The sequence below is a fragment of the Phragmites australis genome, chromosome 13 (genome assembly GCF_958298935.1).
Source record: "Phragmites australis chromosome 13, lpPhrAust1.1, whole genome shotgun sequence".
In the NCBI taxonomy this organism is placed as follows: domain Eukaryota; kingdom Viridiplantae; phylum Streptophyta; class Magnoliopsida; order Poales; family Poaceae; genus Phragmites; species Phragmites australis.
Window position 1 is genome coordinate 13015343 of NC_084933.1, and position 27143 is coordinate 13042485.

General features: G+C 46.4%; 1 protein-coding gene across 1 annotated transcript; it reads right to left on the bottom strand.

Moving 5' to 3' along the window:
• Positions 1-23997: 23997 nt before the first annotated feature.
• Positions 23998-25813, bottom strand: LOC133889769 (large ribosomal subunit protein uL29y-like). The gene is made up of 4 exons (XM_062330242.1): positions 25728-25813; positions 25496-25631; positions 25227-25383; positions 23998-24233 (listed from the first exon to the last, which is right to left on the bottom strand). Exons 1-4 carry the CDS (start codon positions 25729-25731, stop codon positions 24159-24161), a joined length of 372 nt encoding a protein of 123 aa, XP_062186226.1. The 5' UTR covers positions 25732-25813; the 3' UTR covers positions 23998-24158.
• Between the last annotated feature and the right edge of the window lie 1330 nt (positions 25814-27143).

The following is a 27143-nucleotide window of genomic DNA, read 5'->3' on the forward strand; positions in this document are numbered from 1 at the left end:
ATACAAATTTACATTCAATAAGTATATTGTTCCCGAGTTGTCCTCGGGGGCCCTCGTACTCTAATCTGCTCGGCGAGATGGTCTCCTCGCGCACAAAACCCTGCCACGTGTCCACTTTTTCCCGGAACGACAGAACGGTCCGTAGAAAGGTGTACCGTACGTACGGTAATGTCCAATCAAAGTCTTTTCATGGTGGTCGTGGTGTTCGGTCCGCTTATAGGGCCCCGAGCACTACCGAGTCCCTAGGGTTCTCGGGTAATCCTATCACTCGAGCCGCTCAAGTAGTCCAGAGTCTAGGCCCCAGGGACGGGCTATCGGTGCTCGGTCCGATCCGTCCTAAGCCTGGACACCACCGAACCGTGGGGACTCTTGGTCGCATTCCCGCCCGCACGTGTCTCCAGTCTACTTACTGAGTGGTCGCAGAATGGAGAAGTGTTCACCGGTCATGGCGTGCTCCGTGCTAGATCGATCTATCTCCCGAGCAAGGAAGTTCGTGCCTTTGTCTTTTGACTTAGCCATTGCGGACTCGCGAGGGCTCGGGAGCTGAACGCGCCGAGAAGGACGGTCGGGGCGATTTCGTTCTCGGGGAAGGAAAGGTCGGGGTCGGTCCGACTGAGTACTCCTCGGGGCATCAAGTGAAAACAGCAGAAACTTCATCAAGCACTCAGAAGAATACTGGAGTTGCGACCCTAAAGAAAGGCTTCCGTTATATTCAGAAAAAAGGACAGCTATTCTGAGGGATCACTCCCATATTTACATCAAGTCAAAAAGAAAAGAAGAAGAAAAAACTACTACAAAAGCCTAGTCGGAGTCGGAGCCTACGCTGCTGCTCCTCGGGACTAGGCTCGGCGGCGCCTCCCGTGTGAAGCCGGCCACCACCGCAGCGTCTGTGATCCGAACTGCCTCCCGGGCGGCCTCCTCCTCGGCTTCGACCACCCCTTCCTGAGCTGGTTCCAGCGGGAAGTTCGGGTCCCGGCTCCGGTAGTAAGCCAGGACATGTTCGGCCACTGCCTGAGCCAAGCCACGCCCCTCCCAGGCGGCGAGTTCCTGGACGGCCTGGGGCAGCGCCTCGAGGTGCTCGCTGACCTTCTGGAAGCCTAGGGCAAACCGGCCGGGGCCCGCCCCCTTCTCCTCCACGAGAAGTCGCCCGAGCCCGGCCACCCTCACGGACCGCTGCATCTGCCGGAGGATGTCCTCTAGCATCAGCTGCAGGCTGGCCCGTTCGACCGAGGCGGCCTCGAGCTCCTCTGTCACGGTTCGCAGCAGCTCCTCGAGGCCCTGCCCCCCGGCCCCACCAGCAGAGCCAGCGTCGAGCGCCTGGGCCTCAGCCAGCTTCACCTGCCCCGCCAAGACGGACAGGGCCTGCTCGCGGGCAGCCAGCTCTACCTCGAACTTGGCGGCCCGCTCCTCCCTAGCAGCAGCGGCCGCGGCCGCCTCGGCAGCCTCCGCCTCCCGGCGGGCCAGTAGATCCTCCCGGGCGCCCAAGTCCAACGCCGTTATCTCGGCGTCGGTCTCCCGAATCGCGACGCCCTCCTCCCGGCATTGGAGCTCCCCCTCGACGTGCTGGAGCTCCTCTCCCCAGTATTGCAGCTCGGCGTGGGTCTGGTCGACCTCGTCCTTCTGGCGGGCTAGGTCAGCCTGGAGGGCTTCTGCTGCCCTCTCGCGGTTCACGGTCGCCTCCTCCCGCTCCTACACCTGCCTCTCCCTGGCGAGAGCCCCGGTAGCCTGCTGCCGCGATGCCTCGGCCAGGCGGGCGGCGTCTTCCCACTCCCGCTTGACCTCCGCGCGGGCCTCCTCCAAGGCCTTCCACTCTTCCTCCATAGCGCGCCGTTCGTCCTCGTTGGCGACGCGCGCCGCGGCGAGGCGGGAGTCGAAAACGCGCCAAGCCGAGGTAAGCTGCGCTCTCTCCGTGGCTAGAGCGGCGCGCTCCACCTCCCGCTGCGCCATCTCCCCCGCCACGGCCGCCTCCAGCCGCTCGATCACCTCCCGGGCGCTCCCAAGCACGACCGGGAGAGGGTCGGCGGGCTGGCTGGACGCTGGGTCCCCTGCGAGCCTCCTCCGGGGGGCTTGGGGTCCCCAAAAACTGCCGCACGGTCATCCGCCCCGCGCTCGGTGCGCTCGGGACGGACTCGGACGGCGCCGGACGCTCGGGCGCGGCCGCTGTTGTCGGCTCGGAGCAGGGCGGCAGCTGCATTTCTGTCTCGGCGGCCTCGGTTCTGCCGCTGTGATCGATGTCCCTGGCTCCGCTGCCGAGCTCGACGGCCCTGGCCCCGCTGGTGCACTCGACTCAGGCGTGCTTGGCTCGAGGGCTGGCGCCGGCCTTGGTGCCTTCGGCCACCCCTGGTTCTCGGCGGCGCCCGTAGGCGGCCTGCAAGAGAAGAATGGGATCAAAACTCAGAATTTAGTCCGGGCAAAGCACGCCCGGGAAAGAAGGGAGGACGAAACTTACGCGGCTGTGGGTCTTCGGTACTGCCACCTTGTTGCCGGAATCCTGTACTCCGAGCTCGGCGGCGTTGGCCCGGATTCCTCCCTCCTCCTCTTCCACCGGGAGCTCTGCGGGGCCGCCGCGTGGTCTCCGGCCACCGAATCGGGCCCAAGCAGACCAAAGTGCGGTTCTAGAAGCGCAGATGCCGCCCCCGCCGACGGCCCCGCGCTGGACGACTGGCCGTCTCGATTTCCCCCCTCGCCTGGCGACGGTGACAGCGGGGACTCCGGCACAGGAATAAAGAGCCGGGGGCGCTTTCCCTGGTCCTCCGGCGCCGTCGCCGCCTCGCTACCGGCGGCGCCTCCTCCTCTGGTGCGGTAGCTGCTGCCTGCAGTAGCCCCGTCGCCGGCCTGCGACCCGCCGCCCACGGTGCCCGCGCTGGGCCGCTTTCGGCCCTCTCGCCGGCCGCCTCGTCCATCCCGGGGATCTGGATAGTCCCGGGGTTCTGGCGCCCCGGCCGGTCGACCAGCCCCTGAGCGTCAAACTTTGGCAGCTTCGCCTGCAGCGCCACCCGGTCAGGATTGGCGCAGAGCACCATCTCCTTCCACGGGAGCTCCGCCCCGCTCAGGTCATCCACCCCGATCACCACCTGGAGCAGGCCCTTCAGCGCCGGCCTGCCCAGGTCCCACTCCTCGCCGATCTGGGTCCGGGTGATGTCCTGGGGGCCGGTGTAAAACCAGCAGGGCCGGGCCCGCTTCCGCAGGGGTGCCAGGCGACGGCGCAGGTAGTCGGCCACCACCATCACCGAAGTAAGCCCGACCTGGCGTAGGAAGTCGATGCGCTCCAGGACTGGCGCCATCTGTGCGTCCATTTGCGACGGCACCTCCCAAGTCGCCTCCTGGGGTTCCGCCGTCATCTCCGGTAGAGTCAGACGGTTGTGGGGGCTGACGTCGATGTAGAACCAATCGCGCCGCCAGTCCTCCCACTTGCTTCGCAGCACCTGGGGAATGTATTGCTCCCCCAGGCAGTCCCGCAGCTGGAAGTTGCAGCAGCCGGCGACATCCGCGGTGGAGAGGCCCCTCTTCTTCCCGGCCAACCGCAGCACGAAGAAGTGCTGGAAGAGCGTCACCGACGGCGGCACCCCCATGAACATCTCGCAGAGGTGGGCGAAGACCGCCAGGATGACGACGGAGTTGGGGCTGAGATGCACCAACTGGATCCCGTAGGTGTCGAGGGTCTGGAGGAAGAATGTTGAGAACGGCGGCACCAGCCCGGCCGCCACGAAGGAAGTGAAGAGGACGATGCGCCCTGGATGGTTTGTCGCCGGCGGTAAGCTCACCGGCATCACCACCAAGGCCCCCCGCTGGCCCTCGGGGACCATCAGCTTCCGAACCCTGTCCGCTGCCTCCTCGTTCACCAGGCGGGACTCCGGCAGCACGCCGTCGGGAGTCCTGTCACAGTGTTTTCCTCCTGCTCTTGGCATCTTGTCGGGGCGGGGGATGATCTGGACGGTGGGGAAAGGAAGGTGCTCTGATCGCCTAAGGAAAGTTTAGGGCTCAGGAGCGCAAGGAAGGCGAGAGCTTGATCGCAAGATGGCGTAAAGAGGGGGGCAGTTCGCTCCCCTCCTCCTTTTATACCCCAAGGAAATTCAAACGTCGCCTGCCGCGGCACGCTCGGCGGGGCGGTTTCCTCGGCCAGCGTAACTGCCCGGCGAATCTCCATCAGGCCGTGCGGGTGTCAGCCGCTGTCAGGCGTATTTTCCTCGATTTCCGCGACTGCCACGCGTGCCGCCTGCCCTGTTATCACGCGTCGCCCGTCCCGTTGTCACACGCCTCGGGAGTCGTTTGGACGCGCGTCCGTTTAGCTCCCCGTTGAGCCGTACGAAAGACCCGTACTGGAGGGACCACCACCTGAAAGCTCGCCACATGGCATCAGTTCCGGCTCCAGCCTCGTTGACGACGAAGGGCCCATCCGCAGTCTCTGGGCCATTGCCTGCCAATGGGCCCGGGGGCTGCTGTCGGTGTATTAGGAACCGGGGGTCCCTGAATCCCGAGGCCAGGCCAACAATCCGCCACGCGACGCCATCCCGCGGAGTTTCCTCCACGAGGTAAAAAAAGATTAAGTCCCGGGAGAGGGCGCTCGGGGCCACGGTCGGTGGTCCCCAAGCACCCCAGTTCCCCGATGATCCACGAAGTCTAAGTGCCGGGAAGAGAGTGCTCGGGGCTGCGTGCGGTGGCCCCCGAGCACCCGAGTCCCTCGACGATCGGGAAAGCGGAGTACCAGGAGAAGTGTGCCCGGGGCCGCGAGCGGTGGCCCCCTGGGCACCCAAGTATCGAAGACCCGCAGAAGGAAGTTTCGGGAGTGAGTGCTTGAGGCTGCGTGCGGCAGCCCCTGAGCACTCGGTTCCCCGAGGATCCATACAAGTGTGCCCGGGAGAGAGTGCTCGGGGAGGTGAACAGTACCCCCGAGCACTCGGTTCCCTGAGGACCGAGAAAGGGCATTCTCGGGAGAGAGTGCTCGGGGAGGTAAATAGTGACCCCCGAGCACTCGGTTCCCAGACGACTCAGAAAGCCCCCTGACCGTGGCCCCCGAGGGGCCCACCAGTGAGGTGTCAGCCAGTCAAAGGCCCAAGGCCGCATTTAAAGAGCGTGTGTGGCCTGTCACCTCCAACTGCTCCCACCACGCTCGGTGTCAGTTCCTGCCACGTTCTGGCAGGAGGGCGTGGGGTCATTAAATGCACGGGTCCCATCCCGCGCCATCCGGCCCGTCTCGGGATAACGTCGTAAGGGCCGAGGTGTTCCGTCTGCCGCGCTACTGTGGCAGGGGAACAAGACAGGGCGAGCACGCCGAGCCGCTCTGCGGCTGCCCGGCGGGCCCTCTCCATGACGCCCGTTGCTATTGCATTATATGGCGACGGATGACCAGGCGTGGGGCGCGTTTTCAAACCCCCCCCCATCACTTCGCACAGATAGCTATGATGACGCCCTTTCCATTTATGGTGTCTCGGAACTCGTGCCATCCCTTTCGGGGCACGCTACTGCCGGCGGGTATTTAAAGCAGCCAGCAGCAGAGAAAGAAAAGGAAAGAGGGTCCGAAGCAAAGTTCGAATCAGAGAAGGGAAGACCGAGACGCTCAAGAGCACCAGAAATCCAACAGAGACACACAGACCGAAAAACAAGGAGCCTCAGGCTCTAGAGTAGACAAACATTCCTGTAACCGCCAACATCCTTGAGGGACATCCTCAGGACATTTATACCATTCATACAGGAATAGGGTATTACGCCCCCGTGCGGCCCGAACCTGTCTAAACCCCCAGTGCATTTACTCTTTTCTGTATTAGATCATTCCACCCCACCGGCCATCGCATTCGTACCCATTTATTTCTCCGACGAACATATTCTGGATCATCCCCCTGGCCGAATCTCTAAAAAGGGGTCCCGCAGGGTCCCTGCGACAGGAGTTAACCCTCCAACAGTGACCAACCATAACTTGAGTCCGGACAGCACCCCTGCTACCGTGGAGCTCAATAGAGCACTTCTGGAGGTCGACACCATTGCGTCAGCGTTGGAGCAACTCGTGTTCTAAGTTAAGGATGCTCTGAGCGATTGTGACATGCCTGAAAGTGCATCTAAATCTCTAAGTGGGTTTATTGATAATGATAAAACAATTAAAAAAAATTGATTAAGAAAGAATTTGACGCATGGTGATCCTAAAAAGGAAAAAAGAAAAACGGCACATGAATCTTATAGTTTTAAATTCATTTGTCCTTTGAAACTGAGTTTAGGATGTCGTACTATTAAAAGGGATATAAAATTTATTTGTTTGTGTAGAAATAAGTGCTCAAAAGATCTAACAAACCTATGAGAGAAATATCGAACACAACACTTGCACCTAGGTTAGCCCTAATCTTTTTGGATAGTCCACACTTTAGCAAAGTTTGGGTTACCTAAGGGTGTGCGGAAGGTCTGCACCTTTACGAAGTGTTCGCACTTTTGCGAAGTATCCGTATTTTCACATGTGTAACGGCTAGTTTTTAAGCATGGAGCGTTTATATCCCACACCCTCTATCTCCAATAATAACTAGTTCATTCATTTTGACATAACTTGAGACAAGCAACTCAAGAGCATTTAAAGCTTCCCTCTTCACTCCCTTTTGTGATTCTAGGTGAAATCTTGTGTAGAATTGAGTGAGAGCAAAGAAAAGTGCTAGTGAGATTCATATCCATCCTTTGAGCACTAGTTTTCTTCGTCAAGTTGGTAATTTCGCGTTTGTTACTCTTGGTGGTTTGTCCACCTAGATGACTAGGCATTGCACATTGAGCTCCTAATATTGTGGTGAGCCTCGGGAAGTTTGTATCACCCCTGCAAATTTGAGTAAGCAACTCTAACTCGATCTTTGTGGTCACTTGGGTGAGAAAATGGTTGAAAGAAATCCGACCCTTTGTGCGCACCTCAACGAAGATGTATTTACTTCTTTGTGGAGTGATCGAATTTCAGTGAACAAATTCTTGTGTCTCATTTATCAATCCCTTGTGATTTATTGCATATTCTTGTTCCCGTTGATTTTTAAGATTTCGACTTGATCTGCCTCTTTGTGAGGTTTGAACTGCAGTTACTTGAAGAAATAGGTTGAAATATATTTTTTGGTGCTGGGTAATTCGTGAATTTGATCACATCATTATTGCTTAGGCATCAATTTGAGTTCTTCTAAAAATATCTGGAGTACCCTTATGAAATCATCCAATTAAAATTACACGGCACGAGAACAGCATGCCAACAATGACTAGCACTGTAGCACATGATGAGGACTTTAATAGTTTTTCGTTTTCTTAGCATATATATAATATTATTGTATATCTATAATATATAATAATATTTTACAATATCGACCAATCCAACCAACCCAACATCTCTGACCGACCGAACCAACCAGCCAACCAAACCCTCTCACCCCCGACCGATCCGAACGCCCAACCCGATCGAACCTACTACCCGACCCAGCTTCCTAAGCCCCAAACCCCAATCCCACCCCACCGGCGCCGCCCCCCTACCGCTACGACCAGCAATGCCCGACCGCCGCCCAGCAACGCGCCTCCTCAGACGGCGTCCCACTGGCAATGCCCAACGTCCGTGTGCTCAACCGCCCTCCACCACCCATGGCCTCTGCCCGATCGTGCCCCCACCGCATCCCACGCGCTCCACCTTCCCGCACAGGAATGGCCGCACAACCTCCCCGTGCCATGGCCTTTGGAGCTTGACAGGAAGAACTTGAGGGGATGAATTGGATGCCACGGTGGAGGGAAACCCGTTTTGGGGGTTGGGCAGCCGTGATTTGGATGGAAGCCGGGCCAGCAACAACGATGTAAGGTTGAAGCTTTGTGGGGATGCACCGAGCAGGAAGAAGAAGGCATGGGAGCTTGCATCAAATTCTTAACCGGACTACTGAAAGACTACTGAAAGGCGCAATATATGTATTATTGACAAGAAAATTGAGGTTACATGAAAGTGTTGAAGCCAGTATATGGGTATAGTGACAAGAAATCATAGTAAAAATCAACATTTATTATAATTTTGGGGTTCCAAATTATAGTAAATTTCTTCAGTAGTTACAATTTGTACTGAAGGAAAATCCGTCCATAGTCAGTTTTAAGGAACAAATGAAACATGAGGATTACTGAAGGAATTTTCCTGAGCACCCAAATTATAGTAATATTATACTTGAAAGCGAATGTGAAGGTGAGCTAGTGAATCCAAGTGCTACTAAATCAATGCAGGCGAGATAATGAAGCACAAAAGAAGTAACATCGACGCATCAATACCCTCTTCAAGGGATTCAGTAGAATCATTTGCACATTTTCATACATTTGATAGCTTAGTGTGTTACATTTCCATCTTTGATTACATGAGAATACAAAACTCTTATGATTGGGCATCAATGTTTGGAGCTGGCTAACAAATTCTTCTCGGTTAATTTACAATGTTGGTTTCTTCAGCAAATGTTTATGTTCTTCCCCTTCCTTCCCTCCTCCCCATGAGGCCTGGACTCCAATGAGTTTCAATGAAAATGGTCGCTTGAATAGTACCAAAATATACTTTAAAAATTTCTAGTCAATTGCAGCATCCATGCTTTTGTGCTGATCCAACATCAACGAGCTTCACCTGTGCTAAGTATTCGCTGTTCAAGAGGTTGCCGCCCAGATCCTGCATCCATGCCTGTGTTGGAGGAGTGTGGATGCAAAAAACCACCATCGTGGAGGAGCACGATTGGAATCGAGCCACCGTCCGATTCCAGCATGGCAGAGCTCCTGCAGGATGCTTCACGGGCTCCAATTGCTACATGGCACGAGCTAGAGGAGATCGCCCCCACTGACCTTCGATGCACAGAGCTGGTAGATGCCGCCGCAAATTCCTGAACCCCCTTCCACCGCCAGGCCATGGGTATGGAGGATCGGCACGCAAAGGAGGAACGCGATGCGGAGGAGTGGAGTGGGTCGCCGGGAGGAGCGGGTCGCCGGGAGGACTAGGCAGCCGAGGAGGGAGCCGGATCGCCGGGATAAGGGCCTGGACGCCTTGGAGAGGAGTAGCAAGTAAATTTTATTTAACCTTATTTATAAAGATTTTAGAAAAAAAAAATTAAATAGGTTGTTATAAAATTTATTTTCGATAGTAGATCATCGCTGCTGCCTCGATGGGGACATAATATCTAATTAGTTCGATACATATGCTTTGTAGATAGTAACACGAGCGCGCGCTGCCAACGAGCGGTAGCACGCAGAAAACAGGCTCACGTTAGAGTGTGGGAGCGTGTGCGACAGCGAACAGCAGCACGCGGGAGCACGTGGCAGCGCGCAGGAGCGAGGGTGCGGGAGCGCACCACAGGCCCATGCGGGGAGCGGAGCGGAATACAGGGGCGAGCGAGATTTTCAGGAGCGGAATGTCGAGTGAGCGGAACAGGAATCCGTTGGCGTTTTTAAGTAGTACAGATGGGGACTGGGGAGACGAAATGGAATGGGGCGCATGTCTAGTTGATCGGGCTGGTTCCATGGGGCGCGGGTCGGGTCATAGTTGGGCAGGGGTTAGTTGGTTGGGTTAAATCAAGTAGATGGTTGATTGGCTGGTTGAAGATTGTTCTCTCTATGCTTAGGATATACAATAATATATATATATATATATATATATATATATATATATATATATATATATATATAATACACATAAAAATAAAATGTCACTATGCAAGTATAGTTTAATTGAAGATAAAAAGAGTATCCTCAAAGCTACTTACTTTTCAGCATTTTTTTTCGAGATATTTGGGGAAACAAAGGAAATGCTATGTGTGAATCTCTAAGAGCTTTAGGTTGAAGAGTTCGACGAGACGGTAACGATTGTGCCTACAGAGAAAAGCCACGGGTGGTGTTGCATCTATCGATTCGGCTGGTTGAAGATGAGCGACAGGAGGATCTAGAAGAAAGTGATCGGTGACTTATGATGGTTTAACTAGGGTAACACAAATATGTGGTGTTGCAAAGAACAGAGTAGCTATGCGTCCTAAACCAATTTTTACAGGATCAGAATGTGAACGAATTTATTGGACCGAAATGATCAAAGTGTGGATGGTTAGAAGGCTCCTCAATTTTATGTCTTGCATTGTTATTTGTATTTATATAATTACATTTGATAAAAAAAATCATGCACAGCAAGTCATTTCTTCAAGATGTATTCCAGTGAGCGTGGAGTGAAGAAGTCAGTGACAGAGGGAGCAAGGAGCTCCCCTCCCGAGCCACCCCCTAGCTTGCTCCCCTCTTGAGCCACCGTGTTCGAGTCACGGGGGCTGCGCGGGATGCACGTCCTGTCAAAAACTCCAAAGAAGCCTTCGGGAAAGGGGACCCGACGTAAAAAAAAAAAAAGTGAAGAAGTTGGTGACACTTTTTTCTCCGAACAGTTCGTGACTGTTTTTAACTGCATAGGTTAGTAGAAAGTTTTGCGGATATTCAGGGAGGATGTTTTGATCATTTGTCTGGGATCACGATGTAAACAAGAGCAGGGTAAACCTGCTGCATATTTGGTTCTGCAGATGCTTAAGAAGATTTAACCGATGGTTGTGCTGAGCTCGTATGTTTGATGATATGCAGCTCTTACGCGCATTTCAAAAGTGGAAGATATTAGCTCATATTTTTACGATTGTAACTGATCTGCCATACATCATTCGATATTTTGACAACTATTCTCAAGCAAAGGGACATGCACATTCCCGAAGCTGCTTTCAATCGGAATTATATTATTTAGCACTTGGTTTTGTAAATATTAGTTACCACATGTTGCCGCCAAAGTTTTTGAAGCAAGACTTTGCGTTTCTGATGGATCCTTTGACTGGTTGGAGAAAAGAAGAGCTGAGGTTTTTTAGGATAAGTACTGCATATCATGCGCCAAAGCATAGAGTATTACTAAAAATAGACTTTTGAAAAGGCATACGACAAATTCGTAGGTCCTTTTTTTACTACACATATTCCAGATAAAAAGGTTTCTCACCGAAGTAGTGTTTATAGATTGGAATTTTCATCTCTTGTGGCAGTGTAGCAGTCAAATTTAATGATGACATATGAAAGTACTTCTAACAAAAAAATATCTACTTAAGGAGACTCACTCTCCCCTATACTATTTAAATAATAGAGTCACTGATATGTTAGCGGTTCTTATCAAGAGAGTTAAAAAAGATAGACAAATTGGTGGCTTAGTTCCACATTTTATGGAGGATGGCCTATTTATCTTGTAATATGCCGATGACACCACTATATTTATCAACTATGATTTAGAAAAAGTCTGAAACATGAAGGTCTTGTTCTATGCTTTTGGATAACTCTCCAGCCTAAAGATCAATTTTCACAAAAGTGAATTCTTCTATTTTGGCTCAGCTCATGATAATGCTGCTCAGTATGCCAAACTATTCAGGTGTGCTATAGGTGAGCTCCCTATGCGCTATTTGGGAATCCTGATTTACTATCGAAAGCTAAAGAATTCATATTGGAAAGGAGTCATAGAACGGCTCAAAAAGAGATTGAGAAAATGGATGAGCAAGCATCTATCCGCCGGTGGATAACTCATTCTTCTCAATTCAGTTCTCAGTAGTCTTTCCACTTATATGATATTATTTTTTCTTATTCAAAGGGGTACTAAAGCGACTTGATTACTTTCGCTCTAGATTTTATTGGTAAAGGGATAGTCAACATAAAATATACCATCTTGCGAAGTGTAGCATCATGTGTCAGCCCAAAGATTATGGTGGTTTATGGATCAGAGACTTCAATGTGTATAACTTGGCTCTTCTCTACAAATGGCTATTTAACTTGAAACAGAAGAAGGGACCTGGAAAAAATTACTACGAAACAAATACCTTAGTTTCAAGCCTTTGATACAAGTTAATCGGAAGCCAGGTAATTCTTATTTTTGTGCTGGTCTGATGAAGGTTAAACATATTCTTTTTCTTTTTGGCTCCTACGATCACCATTAAATACGGCTCCCAAATCATATTTTGGAAGGATCAATGGTTGAAAGACTCTAAGCGGCTAATACCCTTGTTTATATAATATTGCACAAAATAAGGAAGATACAATTGTCAATATTTTACAATCAAATCCACCAGACACCTATTTTAGGAGGAGCCTAGTTGGCCCAAAATTGATGGTGTGAAATGGAATGCTTCAATACCTTACCAATAATACTTTAATACAAGAGCAAGACAAATTCCAATGAAATCTTAAACAATCTGGAACGAGATCTATGTAAACTCTCTGTACCGCGTTTTAATTCATCAAGACACTCCCATAATGAATATGCAATTGCGGAAATTGAAGATATCCCTGAAAATTAAAATATTTTTTGGTACTTAACGTAAATGAGTCCTCTTAACCAAGGAAAATTTATTCAAAAGACATTGGTAAGGTAGCAAGAAGTGTTACTTTTATCACAAAGATGAGATGATTAAGCACTTTTTTTTAGTGTCATTTTGTCCGATCTGCATGGTTTATAGTTCAGGTGACTTCGGATATTTATCCACCATGTAGTGTATCTAATTTATTTGGTAATTAGCTCTGTGGTTTAAGTAAATAATGGAAAGCCGATATAATGGTGGTGGTTGCTGCTTTTTGTTGGACTGTATGACTTTGCATAAATGATTGTCTTTAACACGAAGAAAAGTTCTCTCATTTGCAGGTTATCTATACTTGTACATGCTGACTTCGTATGTGGTCTATTCTGCAGCAATAGCAGAATCGATACTCAGTGACAACAACATGTGCACACTTAGAGCGAGTGGTCGGTATTTTTATTTATTTTGGATGATAGTCTAGACTACGAATCGATGCTACACCACCTTAGACCTGCTCGGCTGTTTTTTTTTCTTTCTTTTTTAGATAATTTTTTTTGTTTGGTTGTGTGCATCTTAGTCATGTAGAGGCCGAAAATGTACTTTTATGGGGTTGTATTTTTTTTATGTGATGATAACAGTCAATAAAGCTTCTTTTATCGAAAAATAATGAAGCACATGAGTCCTACCAGCAGCAACATCCAATAAGTGTGGGACTATGCTCTTCCACGAATACCTCATGCCTTCATATAAATATGATGAGTGCTTGGTTAGTGACAACTAGTTTTCTTGGCGTGCATATATATAAATGACGTAATTCTTTGTGTGCAATCATGCAGCTTAAAGATGAGAAGAAAAATTAGATGCAGAGCAGTATTTCCAGCGCTTCTTAATTTGCTTGAGATGTTGGAGAAAATCAAAGGAATATGAACGCTACCTGGTTCAGCATAAGAAATGCGAAAGGCGGAGGAGTCTGAATGCCATACAAAAGTAGCAGTACAAGAAGAATAAACAGCAGTTATCTCCGGGGTAGCAGATTGAGTTGTAGGCTTCAAGTTTGAGTGAAGGCCTGAGTCTGCCCCAGAAGAGTAGCGTTATTGTATGCGTTGACGTTAAAGAAAATGTCGTGTGCTGCAGGACCGGCTTGTTCTAGCAGCTCACTCATAGATTGGTGATGGTGATGGTGATGTGGTTAAGGTAATTAAGGTATCTATGCATACCATGTTCACAGAACTCGTGGACTTACAGGGCGGTTGGTGCATTCCGTAGAACAATTGTTCATATCAGACCTAATTTCTAAACTATGGAATTTTAGCATTGCTTGAATTATCTAACCGCTACAAAGAAAACCGGACCCAGCGCTAATTTTCCCTCTGTATAAAGATCTGGGGGGTAAGAGAGGGGGACGTACACCTCCATTCATTTTTCTCACTTTCTTTCTCTATTTTCTAGCTCCTCTAGTTTCCATAGAGTAATGCGTGTGCCATAGCCACTCACCTTGTTTTTCTTTGGAACAACATTCGACAAAAAAGCATCAGGAAAGATTGTCCAACCAGAAAAATTGAAAAACTGTGCCGAGTTGAATTCAAGACTCGGGCTCCGTTTCGTATTACGGTGGCTTTTCTGAAGCACCTTTTTCTAGACTTGGATGTATCGGTTTGTTATAAGCATCTTTATAGGATGCAAAACAGAAAGATTTAACAGGAACTAATCAAGATTTTTATAACACTAGATTTCACAGCACAACACAGCAATCACAAATAGACCCTCACCCCATGCCCTCTGGTCCCATTACAAACTAGCTGAGCAGTTTGATGTCAAATTTGTGCAGTTAATTCTATTTGAACTTCAAATTCAAAACATAGCCAATTCACAAAAAGAAAAAATGAAAAATTAGACATTCACAGAAAATGGGTCTGTGGATTTGCAAAAGTAAGGTTAGATGTGTGTGATAATTAGGATAAGTACTGCGTACTTGTGATAAAGCATGACTCAGTCATGCCCACTCAGTCGCTCACACTTTCACGAGGCACATGTGTACCGGCAGCAGCATTCAGTATTGGACTACGCTCTTCCACGAAGGGAGCCAAGTTAAATTTTAGCCGGTTCTGAAATTTTAATCTCTATTTGGTTTGAAGTCAAAATTTAGTTGTCTTGAAAAGTTTAACCGGCCAAAAAAATTTATAGTATTTTTGATAAATCTCGGACGGTCAAATCGTTCGTCAAAATTTTTGACCGATCAAATTTTATCTCAAACCAAATGTCATTTTAACGGTCAAAATTTGACACTATCCTAATTTATTCTCTGACTAAATTTTGACTTAGCATGTTAGGCCAAAAACCAAACAATCTCTGTATGCCTGCCCAAACAGGATGAGGGCTTGATTTGTTACAACTTAGACTATTCTCAACTATATTCCCTTCATTTCGTTCCCTTTCCGATTCTCTTCCCCGTTCCTATTCCCTTTATTTCCTCTCATCTCCAACAGCTTCCCTTCGAGGGGAATCGCGAAGGAAACGGAGAGAGAATCCCATCCTGAAGGGAATGACTCTGGGAATCCCGCCGTGAAAGAAAACCGTTGAGAGCGTTGAAGGGAACGGAAATCTTTTCACAACGGGAATCTAAGCCGCGAAGGGAAGCTGTTAGGTTTGGTCTTACAGTGGTCTTCTTGCCTTGCATATATACGTACTGCGTGTAGTGCTTTGAGTGCAGCTTAATGATGACAAGAAGTAGACTCATAGGCGAACGGGCTCTCAGCCCAGTGGTAAGGCACGGGAGTCTTCACCAGCCGCCGCGAGTTCGATCCCCGGGTTCGCACTCCTGTTAAAAGGTCTCTAATGAAAATCCCGGGGGAGGTATTCGGTGCTAAAAAAAAAAATAGACTCATAGCAGTCTTCAAGGTGTGACTTAAGGAAGAGCTTTCTTAAAGGAAAGGCTAAAGAAAGTTTGCACCGAGAAATAATCAGACCAGCATGAATTCAGTCTATAGCTGGTGCAAGAAGTGGGATTCCAGTTCTGTGCCCCGGCACATCCTCTCTTCACCTGGTTGACCAGGCTCGCATTCCTCGCCCAGGCCCGCCCACCACGTGGCCGCCCACCGTTGGTCCAGCCTTCCTCAAACGGGGTCGCCAATTGATCCTAAAAATACTAGTAAATCCTAACTTTCCTCCTCTAATCTCTTCATCGCTCACCGTCGACTGAAGAACTTCTAGATTTCAGTTACCTCAAATCTAGGAGGCACGAACGAATATATGTTGATAACTCTATATATATTGCAACTAAAACTCTGAAACGACCACTATAAAAAACAGTTTTGCTATTGTACATGCGATTGAATTTTTTGTTTGTTACACTTGATGGCTTTGTCGTGCTATTTGTCTTCGGATTCGTGCAGACTGCACTGAGGCGAGCGCACATTTGTTACAGTCGATTTTCTTTTTTCGCGGTTGCTTTGAGTCGACAACTGTTCGCTGTTTCTCAGGCGATTGCCAGCAAGTCCCTCCAAGAAAAGGGAAAATTTCTGAAACGACTCTGTTACATATATTGATCAGAACCTGCGTTCGCATGACATTTTGAGCTTATTGAGAAGTATATTTCGTATCAAACATATAAAACAAACATATACCTTCATAAGTAAAATTAGCTGTTATATACTTAGCTACTTATTGACTATTGAAAATTAGTACGTAAGAATGTAGAAAATAAAAAGAGTGGAAGATAAAATCAGATATTTTTATTGTCTTCTGTCATATGCATGCAAACTCCTATATATATAGCCATACGATATTATTTCAAGAATTGATACTAGAAGAGTTATATCACTAATGCCATAGAGGTTAAAGATTTGATGGTATAGGAGTTATAGACATCCGCATAAATAAAGATTTCATAATACTCCCCTTGCATACCCATTAATTGTGAATATGTATGTCTCGTTAAAAACCTTACCAAGAAAAAACCCAGTGAGAAAAAAACTATGGTCAAGGAATAAAAAAGAGTACACATATTCACTCCCTTTATGGCAATATCACTTAATATATTTGAGTTACCGTAGTCTAACACTATGAGTCAATTTCTTGAATACTGAAGTGGGGAGTGCTTTTATGAATAAGTCTGCTAGATTTTCGCTTGAACGAATTTGTTGGACTATAATAACACCATCCTTTTGAAGATCGTTGGTGAAGAAAAACTTCGGTGATATATGTTTTACTCTATCTCCTTTGATATACCTATCTTTTAATTGAGTGATGCAAGTCATATTATCTTCGTGTATGACTGTAGGCACTTCTTTTTCTGAAAGTAAATTGCATTCTCTATGAATATGATGTGCCATATTCCTTAACCACACACATTCCCTGTTGGCTTCATGAATTGCCAAAATTTCTAGATGGTTAGATGAAGTTGATGTTATAGTTTGCTTCAATGAGTGTCATGATATAAATGCACAACCACATATGAAAACATAATAGTTTGTGATCAACCATTGTGTGGCACTACGTGAAAAATAGACAAAGAAAATATAAAATTAATGATGAATCATAATATAATCCATCACTTATGATAGTAGTAATGGGTTGTAGTTATGACATGTCACTTATTACCAGTCATAAGTGACGGATCATCCTAGATCAGTCATAAGTGACGGGTCAAGTTATGATATGACTGGTTAAGATGACCCGCCACTTATGACTAGTAATAAGTGACGGGTTATCCGAAACCAGTCATAAGTGACGGGTTAAGAGCTATATCTTGCTAACAAATTAACAGTGAATGCAATATCAAGTCGTGTACGAGTAGAAAGATACATGAGTACTCTTATGGCACTTAAGTATGGCACCTTAGGACCAAGAATTTTACTGTCACTTTCTGGTAAGCAAAAATGATCTTTTGTTACATTAAGTGAGCTAACAATCAATAGGGTACTTAAAAGATGTGTTTTATCTATGTAAATTTTTTTAATATTTTGTTTGTATAAGTTGTTTGATGCAATATAATTCCATCATTGAGATTTTCAATTTGTAATCCAAGCAAAATATAGTTCTCTCCAGATCCTTCATTTCAAATTCCTCAGTGACTCCATGAGAAGTACCAATCAAATTTAGATCATCAACATAAATAGTTATTATCAAAAAATCATATCTGGATCTGTTTATGAATACACATGGATAAATAGACTCCTTCTCACACCCCTCTTTTGTCAAATATTTATTAAGACGATTATACCACATTCACCTAGTTGCTTTAATCCATATAGTAACTTGTTCAATTTGATTGAATATTGTTCTCCAGAATTTGCTCCTAGCAGTTTAAATCCTTCAAGGAGTTTCATGTATATGTCATTGTTAAGTGACCATATAAGTTTGCTGTAACAATATCTATTAAACGTAAGTCAAGATTCTCTTTTATTGTCAGACTAATAAGATATCTAAAAGTTGTTGCATCAATCACGGTAGAGTATGTTTCTTCATAATCTATACCAGATCTTTAGAAGAATTCTTAGGCAACTAATCATGCCTTATATCTTGTATTTTCTCCCTTCGCATTCTGTTTTTGCACAAATACCCATTTATAACCAACAGGTTTGACACCATTAGGTGTATGAGTTATAGGTCCAAAAACTTCTCTTTTGTGAGGGAATTCAATTCTTCCATTTTGGCCAATCTTTTCTTTGTTTGCATTCCTCGACTAATTGAGATTCTTGATCCTTATTTTCATCCATAATTTCTAGTGCTAGGTATATGCAAATGCATCATCAATGATGACTTTATCATGTTTTCAAATTTTTCCATACATGACATAGTTTAATGAGATCTCATTTTCTAAAGAATCAGATAAATTTATTTCTTATGTAGCATTATTATTTATCATGTCTACTATCTCTTCTAGAGATTTTTCCTTCAATTTATCATTATTTCCTTGACCTTGCCATCTTGATTAATTAGTGGTAGACGGTTGCTCATCCGGGACATTAATTTTTTCAGGAACATTAGTAGCTGGAATATGTGACTTTGTTGCTCTTTTAAAGTCTGTGAAAATATCTGACAAATTATTTGCTAAACTTTGTAAATGAATTATCCTTTGAACTTCTTGCTCACATTGTTTTGTACGAGGATCAAAGTGAGATAGTAATAATTTATTTTAACTTATTTTTTTATTCAGCCGTTTGTTGTCTCCCCTTGTTGTTGGGAAATTTGATTCATCGAAATGATAATCAATAAATCTTGCGATAAATACATCTCTCATTGATAGTTTAAGATACTTTATTATAGATAGGGACTCATACCCAACATATATTCACAATCTTCTTTGTGGTCACATCTTAGTACATTTTAGTGGAGCAATTGGAACATATATTGCACATCTAAAAGTTCTTATATGGGAAATATCTGGCCCTTTGCCATAAATCAATTATAACGGGGAGTAAGTATGATAACTTGTTGGTCTGATACGAATTAATGCTGCTGCATGGAAAATATTATGACCCCAAGCATGTGTTGGGAGTTTTGACTTCATAGTAACGGTCTTGCTATTAATTGGAGCCATTTAAAAAGTGATTCTGCAAGACCATTTTGTGTATGAACATGTGTTGCAGGATGTTCAACACTTGTTCCAATCGATATGTAGTAGCCATCGTAACTTTTTGATGTAAATTCACCGGCATTATCCAATTGTATAGCTTTGATAGGATTGTCTGAAAATTGTGCTCGTAGTTTGATTATTTGAGCCAACAGCCGCGCAAATGTCAGGTTGCGGGTTGATAACAAAGAGATATGTGACCATCTAGTTGATGCATCAATTAAAACTATAAAGTATCTAAATGGTCCACTTGGTGGATGAATGCGTCGACACATATCTCCTTGTATGCGCTCTACAAAAGCAAGAGATTCATATCCAACTTTAACCAGTGATGGACGCACAATCAGTTTTCCTTGAGAGCATACGATACATAAGAAGTCATTAGATTGAAGAATCCTCGGGTTCTTGAACATATGTCCACATGAATTATTAATAATCTTCCGCATCATTACTGATCTGGGATGGCCTAACCGGTCGTGCCAAGTAATAAAGTTGTCATGGTTGGTGAACTTTTGTTCTACCACCATATATGATTCACTCTTGTTGAGATTTGTCTAGTATAAATCAGAAGACAATGCTGATAATTTTTCCAACACATATTTTTTCCCTAATGACATTTTTCCAATGTTGAGGTACTCCAAATTATCCTCACACAATGTCTCAACAAATTTCGTTAAGGCTTGGGAGAATATAGTTCTTTGTGTATGTTTACCTTTATCCCACAAGATAATATAATTATGGCTCTTTCAGAGATCTGTATCAATTTAGCACTTCTAGATATAGAATGGATAGTTGCATCTTGTGTCACAAGATAAGAAAAATACACTTTACTCTTTAGTATGGTATGTGTTGTTACACTGTCTATAAGACATATATGTTCTTCATATACAGACTCTTGAATTTATAAGTAGTGAAACAATATAATCATGAATGCTAAATACAAATATAATAGAAATTATTCATTCATAAATAAGGTGCAACATGCTTTATTCTTACTATTATTACATCATATTTATTCATGCAATAAGAAATAAGTAACAACTAGATGATCTATTCTTGTGTGAAGAAATCAACAATATCTAAGTGAGTTGCATCATCGTGGCTGTGTTCTCTATAATCTGTCGCACCAATAAGATCATCTTTGAAAATATCATTACCACTGCTGCTTGTGAAGTTTGTCTCTATCCTTTTTTTTCTTCTCAAGTGATTCTTGATATAGATCGACAATGTATTTTGGTGTACGACACTTACGTGCCCAATGAGTTCTTCCTCCACAATGGTGGCATGTATTTTCAGTTATTTCACCTTTATCTTTATCTCCCTTTTCTTCACTTTTATGAGGATTGACTGGTTTCTTGAATTGAAAACCGACCTCGTCCATGCCCTCTATTTTGATTATCATATCTAGTTGCATTTGCTTTTGGGAGTGAACTTGAACCACTTGGACAGGACTTTTAGTTTTCAATCAAAAGCTCACTATTCTGTTTAGCCACTAGTAAACAAGAAATAAGTTCAGAATATTTCTTAAATCTTTTCTCACGGTATTGCTACTGAAGCAGCATATTTAAAGCATGAAATGTAGAGTATGTTTTTTTTAATATTTCCTCATCAGTAATCTTTTCTCCACATAATAACAATTGTGAAGTGATTCTAAACATGCTTGAATTGGATTAAAAAAACACTCTTATAATCTTGTAACTTCAGGTGCAACCAGTCATAACGAGCTTTGGGGAGAATTACTGTTTTCTGGTGATCGTACCTTTCTTTCAATTTGTTCCAAATAACAAGTGGATCTTTATCAGTAAGGTATTTCACCTTTAAACCTTCATGGAGGTGCCCGCGAATAAAGATCATAGCCTTAGCTTTGTCTTGATCAGATGTTTTATTTCTACTTTGATTGTTTCACCAAGCCTATTGGTATTTAAGTGAATTTCAGCATCTAGCACCCAAAGCAAGTAGTTCTTGCCGGTAATATACAAAGCCATGAAATAAAGTTTGACAAGATTCAACATAGCAAACTACAATATATGAATGCAAAGCATAAATATAGAACATAGACAACATATAAATTAAATATACTAGAAATAATATCTTACTATGGAAAAGGATACAACGATCAGCAAAATATTCTTAAAGAAATATAATTCATGATAACTTATAGAGACAGTCGTGCTTATTGTGTCTTCTATCATATTCAACATTATTTCAATAATTGATGCTAGGAGAGTTACATCATTAATGTCATGGAGGTTAAAGATTTCATTGTGTAGGGGTTATGGACATCTACATAAATGAAGATTTCATAATAGTTTCTAATTTTGTTTTTAGAATACACAAGAGAGCTGCGCAAGTTCTATGAAGTGGAGAAAAAGGTTTGGTAGCGCTCGCACAGCCTTACGAGTAGGAAGACGATGTTGCATGTCTTGGTGGCGCCGTGAACACCCCAGGGCTATCCTTGCAAGGGGAATGACTGGGGATCGTCTCCGTGGGCGTCGTGACACTACGACACCAGTGTCGGTCCTGTTCCACCACAACAGAGATGAACCTCGAGATCATGCTCGCCGCAACGGCGGCCTCGTGGTAGCACTCCACGAAGGCAGACGAGGACGTTCCAGGATGGGGAGACAAATTGGCTCATGACCAGCGTCCTCGGCGGTAGTCGCTGGAACACTTCATCCATGTGGTCATCCGATAGTGGGAGGACCGGCGCCAATGTCGCCGTCGGGGTGTCTTTGCCATGATTTCTTGACATGGCGCTTTGGCATTATGGGTGGTGACACAGATGGCAAAGGGACTGTACTGATAGATCTCGATTGGTATATGACGTGAAGGATTGCTAAGGCATTCGAGAGTATCCACAACCGAGCTTCAAAATACATATTTACTTACTAAGGATGCAAGTGGGGCTGGTTGTGGCTGCCTGCGCCACGTCCGCATCAGCCACGAGCTTGTGTGTGGGCATATGCGGTAGCCCGCACGACACAACAATCTTTTGGCGGGCTTTGCGGTGGCCCACATGCGATCGCGAGATGGCGAGCTGCTTCAGTTGGACGGCTTTGGTGGGCTGCTTCAGTTACCTAAGCCCGCATGCTTCAGTACTGATTTATAGAGCTGCAATATCTCAGATGCATTCCTGCAATATCAAACATTGAGATGTCGTTGTACGTTGCATGCTGCTACTGTAGCTACATACGTACTTGTAGCTTTGTACTACCATGTATTTATAGACTGGCATTTATACATACAGGTTTAGTTCGTGAAAGTTAGAGAAAAAACAATAAAATCCTTAATTAGAACACAAGGTGAAAAGAACTGAACTAACAAATGCCAGGAGAACTAAAAATAATCAAGCCACGCCAGAGACGAGTATAACCACGGCGACACCGGGGGGAGCAGCGCCGGCTACGGGATGACCCCTGTCCTCCGCCAGCCGCGCTCCGTCTCAAGCCTCACTCACCATGCCAAGATGACAGTGTAGCGATCCAAGAAGAGAGCAGGGGAGCTTGAGCGTGTAAATGGACAAAAGTCGTCGCCCATGGTACGGCCTGAAGCAGGCATCCTACTTGTCGCCTTGGTGACCACAGTAGCGAACCAATGTCTGGATCGCCTTCCACAACATCATGCCACACCTCTGGACAGAGCGGACCTACACGTCCGGCATCGCGGAGTTCGGCGGGGTCGTTCACTTTGACATGCCGACCCACGGGCCGGCGAAGGCAGCATGGTGCCTCGTTGCCCACTGTCGTAGTCGTATCATCATAAGTCACCGAAGGCCGCTCCGTTGTATTTCACGCATAGTCCTATGGCATCGCCACCGTAGTGGTGGTTGCGAGGCCTAGGGCTCCATCAAGTGACCGTCACCACACCATTAATCCCCATCATACCGCGGCCGAAGCCCTAGCCCCCAGCTCGATCCGTCTCGCTAGGGCAAGCCACCACCATGCTCATATCGAGCACGGGTCATGCAGTCGTGGAGGTCGGCGTCATCGTCGGCAACGGTGGCGCCGGAGGGCGCGGCGTCAAAGGGCGCGCCGACGATGCAGGCACTAGCACATGGAGATGAGGCAGCCGAGAGGGGCAACTGACGAGGTGATGATGGGGACAAATGCGCCGGCGAAGGGTGGAGGTGGAGAAAGCGGTGCCATCGCCGTGCACCCGTGCTCCGATCTTACGTCGACTGTGACACCGTTGATTTTTACGAGACAACCGTGTCAGTACACGGCACATTATGTGAGCTCTGCGGCATGTTACAGTGAGCTCACGGCGTGGGCTGACCCACAGCTTTGCGACAAGGCCCACACCAGTTGCATCGCTACTGCTTACCATGATCATCCGTTGAAGGTCATTTGCTTCATGCATCAATTGGTTTGATTCGATTCGTCCCATCAAGCCAAGAAGAGGATCATGACGTACACGGCGCCGGCACTCTCTCTGCCGGACGACCTGACGCGTTCCTGTGGCTGCAGTGCCCGGCCAAAGGCAGCACGACATGAGTAGCATCGTGATTCACCATCAGATTTCCGTGGATTCCCTCTCTGAATTGCTTAGGTACGTTTGGTAACCTCCGTTCTTTAGTTAAAAATGATTCTCCATGATAAATGTAGCTGAAAATAATTATCTATAATAAATTGTATGAAGAAAATAATTATGTGAGGAAAGTGAATTAAAAAAAATGATTTTTTCAATCTTCAGTATATAATTCATTTCAAAAGATCACCTTCACAGAATATTCTAAAAGCTAAAAATTATCATTTAATAGAGCTCTCACTGATTTGCTCTCGCTGATTCTACTCTAGATGTGGCTCTTAGGCCGTGCTAAACAGGCGTTAGTTCTTTTCCTTTCTCTTGTCTTCCAACTGGCGGATTGTTTCTTCCAACTGGCGGATTGTTTCAGCACGCAAGACTCTGCAAGAACAAGTTCGTGCCATGGGCGAAACGGCAAGCTTCTTCTTGCCCAAAACCAGAGCTAGGCAAGCGTAAGCAACACAACTGAACATGCCCTGCTATCATAATTTATAACCATTTCATGTGGAACAACTGCATTTAGGTTGTTTCACATGTCGGAGCATCAATGAGACGGTTCGAAAATCATACTCAATCATAACATTGTCCTCCAGTGCAGATGAACGTGAGTACAGTGGAAACCCAACATTCGATGGCATTTCAGAAAAGCAAAAGGCACAAGATTTTCACGTAGTTGATCAGCTACATTGTACTTAGATAACAAAGGATGTCGATACATCAAACTTGAGAACTTGTCAAAACTTGACAGGGTAAAACATGTTTTTGCTAATCTAGGCCTTGATAGCATACTTCCTCATGGGGAAATACTTCTCGCGCTTCTTCTCCCTCTCGGTCTTCAAAGAGAGCTGTGCAACGAAAGCAACACAAGTCAACAAACCAGAAAGTAAAGAATAGTTGAGTAGCTAGATAGATTACTGCAATTGGCGCAGAACTGCAGATATGTCAGGTGAGGATTTCATCTCAAAGGAAAACAGAGAGCCAACTATTATCTATCAACCAAGCAGTCAACATTATAAGAACATCTAGACAACCTGCCAGATACGTAAAGCCCACAAAATAATCAAGACCTATATTAGAAGCTCAATGTTAAAAACGGTCATTCTTTGGTGACTCTCATTTGCTAACAGCAGCTGGGGATTGCTTCTCAAGATGTTACACGCAACCAGTGGCCAAAAGACTAACAATGACAAAGATATGAATATAAGAAACCAATAGCTACAAGACACACCATGACATGCAGACCATACAATTGAGGCCTACAATGACAATATATAATAACAAAAGGAAATAACATGTGGCATTAAACAAGCGCCCTAGCTTGCTCAAACACTAAAGCCACTGAGTAATTTGTTCACACCATAAACTGTATTCAGTCAAAGCAAGTAAAAATGTTAAGCTACAGCTACCAGCTTTCATCGTCCCTACAACCTCATCACATCACACAATTAATCACATATACACCATAACACCAAGTTAAAACCAAACACAGAACCATTTTCCAAACAACAGCCTCATGAACCAAATCACTAGCCAATAACAAATGAATAAGCCACAACTAATCGAACAAGTCAGTCTAAATCACCTGTTCTACTTCGTTATAGGCTAAAGAATACCCATTTGTTTAGTAAGGTACTCTGGCAACAGAAAAAGGAGGCATCTTGCGCTCAAGAAGGTCCATTAGACCCCCAGTTTACATTAAGCACAGCAATTTTACTAAGCACCGAATGAACCATGAATGGCCTAACCACATCGCATTTATACACCGGTCAAATCGGAGCTTGAGCAGGGTAGCATCTCGAAACGTGTAGGCGGATAGGAAGGAGGTAGGGATGGTGTACCTGGTGCTTGGTGAGGCGCCTGCGGATGGCGCGGGTCTTCTTGGGGCGGAGGTCGAGGGGGAGCAGATTCTTCTTCTTGTACGCGTCACGCAGCGCCGCCTTCTGCTTCTGCGAGATCACGGTGAGCACGCGCGCGATGGAGGTACGCACCACCTTGCTGCAAGAACGAAAAGGACACGGATCCAAGCCACGGTTCAGTTCGGCAGAGCAGGCAAATGGAAAAAACAAGAGACACAGAGGGTAGAGGGGGGAGAGAGCAAGCAAATTACATCTTGGAGAGCTTGTTGGGGGCGCCGCCGGTGACCTTGGCGACGCGGAGGAGGGAGAGCTCCGCCTTGAGTTCCTTGAGCTGCGCCTGCAGCTCCGCCTTGTTCTTCCCCCGCAGCTCGTGCACCTTGATCCGGGCTGCCATCGTCCAAAAAGATAGTCAGATCCGGAAACATTCACGATCAGTAACGGTACCAGAGGTGACGGCGACGAGGAAATTTTCCAGTTGCTTACCCATGGCGATCGGCGAGCTGGGACTGCGGCGGCGGCGGCTGGCGAGGAGACGAAAATGAGGGCAAAGAAGAGGAGGAGCTGGCAGCGTGCGGCTTATATATGTATGTCCTAAAACCCCGTGCGATGGAAGAAACCCTAGATCTGTTATGGGCTTTTGGGCCGGGCCGAATGGGCCGGGGCTGATACCAGGCCTTGATGACTAATTTCGAATTCTCTCTCTGTTTTGAGCAGTGGTGTGAGGAATTGCATTGCTTATTAGCTATCTCAAAATAATCTCTCTAAGAAAAACTAGCTGTCTAAAAAATGAAAAGTCCATTTTACTAACCAAACAATCACATTTGGCCGTATGAGACACCCCAATCAAAATCTTGGCTTATTTTACTACCTCGAACAATTTAATACCGCCGTTATAGTTGTTTCAAAGGTGGTTTTGTCAACATGACATCCGGCGTGGCTATAACATGGTAATAAATCAACAAATATTTTTTTTTCACGAAAGGACCCACAAAGCAGTCTTCTTCTACCTCAGGGGCAACCCCACATTATAGTTGGGAGTGCATAGGTATCCTCTCCCATCCAAAATTACTACTAAAAATAGCTATAATGAACAGTATTTTAAAAAATTTATGTGTTTTTAATAGATTGTACCCCTTAGTTTACATCCTAGCTTCACCCAACCATCTGTCCGATTCTTCATGCTCCTGCCTACGGATGTCGAGGTTGTGCGGGATCGTGCTTGCGGCTCCCGCTTAAGTGCGCAGGATCGTGTGGAGCAGCGACGGGTATTAGATGATGTAAGATGGGTATTCCATCTTATCAGCTAACACAAAAAGTTCTTGCCCTCGCATCGCTCCAGGGGACACAACTCGGGCGGCCACCATATCCGTCGCGCCGTCGCCCCTTCCTTCGGCGTCCCCGCCTCGCCGCCGCCTGAGTGTGCCGCCGAAAGTCTGCGTGGCCACAAGGGCGGCGGCGGGGGGGGGGGTTGTTTTCTGCTTGCATCGATGTCTTCTCCCTCGTGGCGTCTTGAGGGATGGAGGCCAGGGCATCCTTGGCGGCCAGGGCATCCGTAGCGACCGGGGCGGCCGGATCCGGCATCCATGCTCCTGGATTTGTCTGAATCTGGCATCGCTGCACCCGGGTCGATCGATTTCTAACTGGGCCTGGGAGCTGTCAGGCGGAGGCGGTGGTGTGCGCATCGTCGACGTGCGGATCTGTGCCGCGATGGCCTTGTGGGGGCGCGGTGGTGCTGGCTCTTGCTGTAGAGCGCTCTCCGCGCGATGAGACGACGACGAGTGATTGGTTGGGGTTATGGCGTTGGTGATGGAGTGTGCAATTGGCTCCCTGAGTTTCTTGGGGTAGGGTCCTGCGCAGCGGGCTCTGGGTGGCGATGTGGGGCGTGGAGAGGTGTTACAT

What these genes read in the sequence shown, in the direction of transcription:
- LOC133889769 (XM_062330242.1), bottom strand. An exon ending in CCCAACAAGCTCTCCAAGAT is followed by an intron (nt 25,384 to 25,495) that starts GTAATTTGCTTG and finishes TCGTTCTTGCAG; the next exon opens with CAAGGTGGTGCGTACCTCCA. An exon ending in GGCGCCTCACCAAGCACCAG is followed by an intron (nt 24,234 to 25,226) that starts GTACACCATCCC and finishes TTCGTTGCACAG; the next exon opens with CTCTCTTTGAAGACCGAGAG.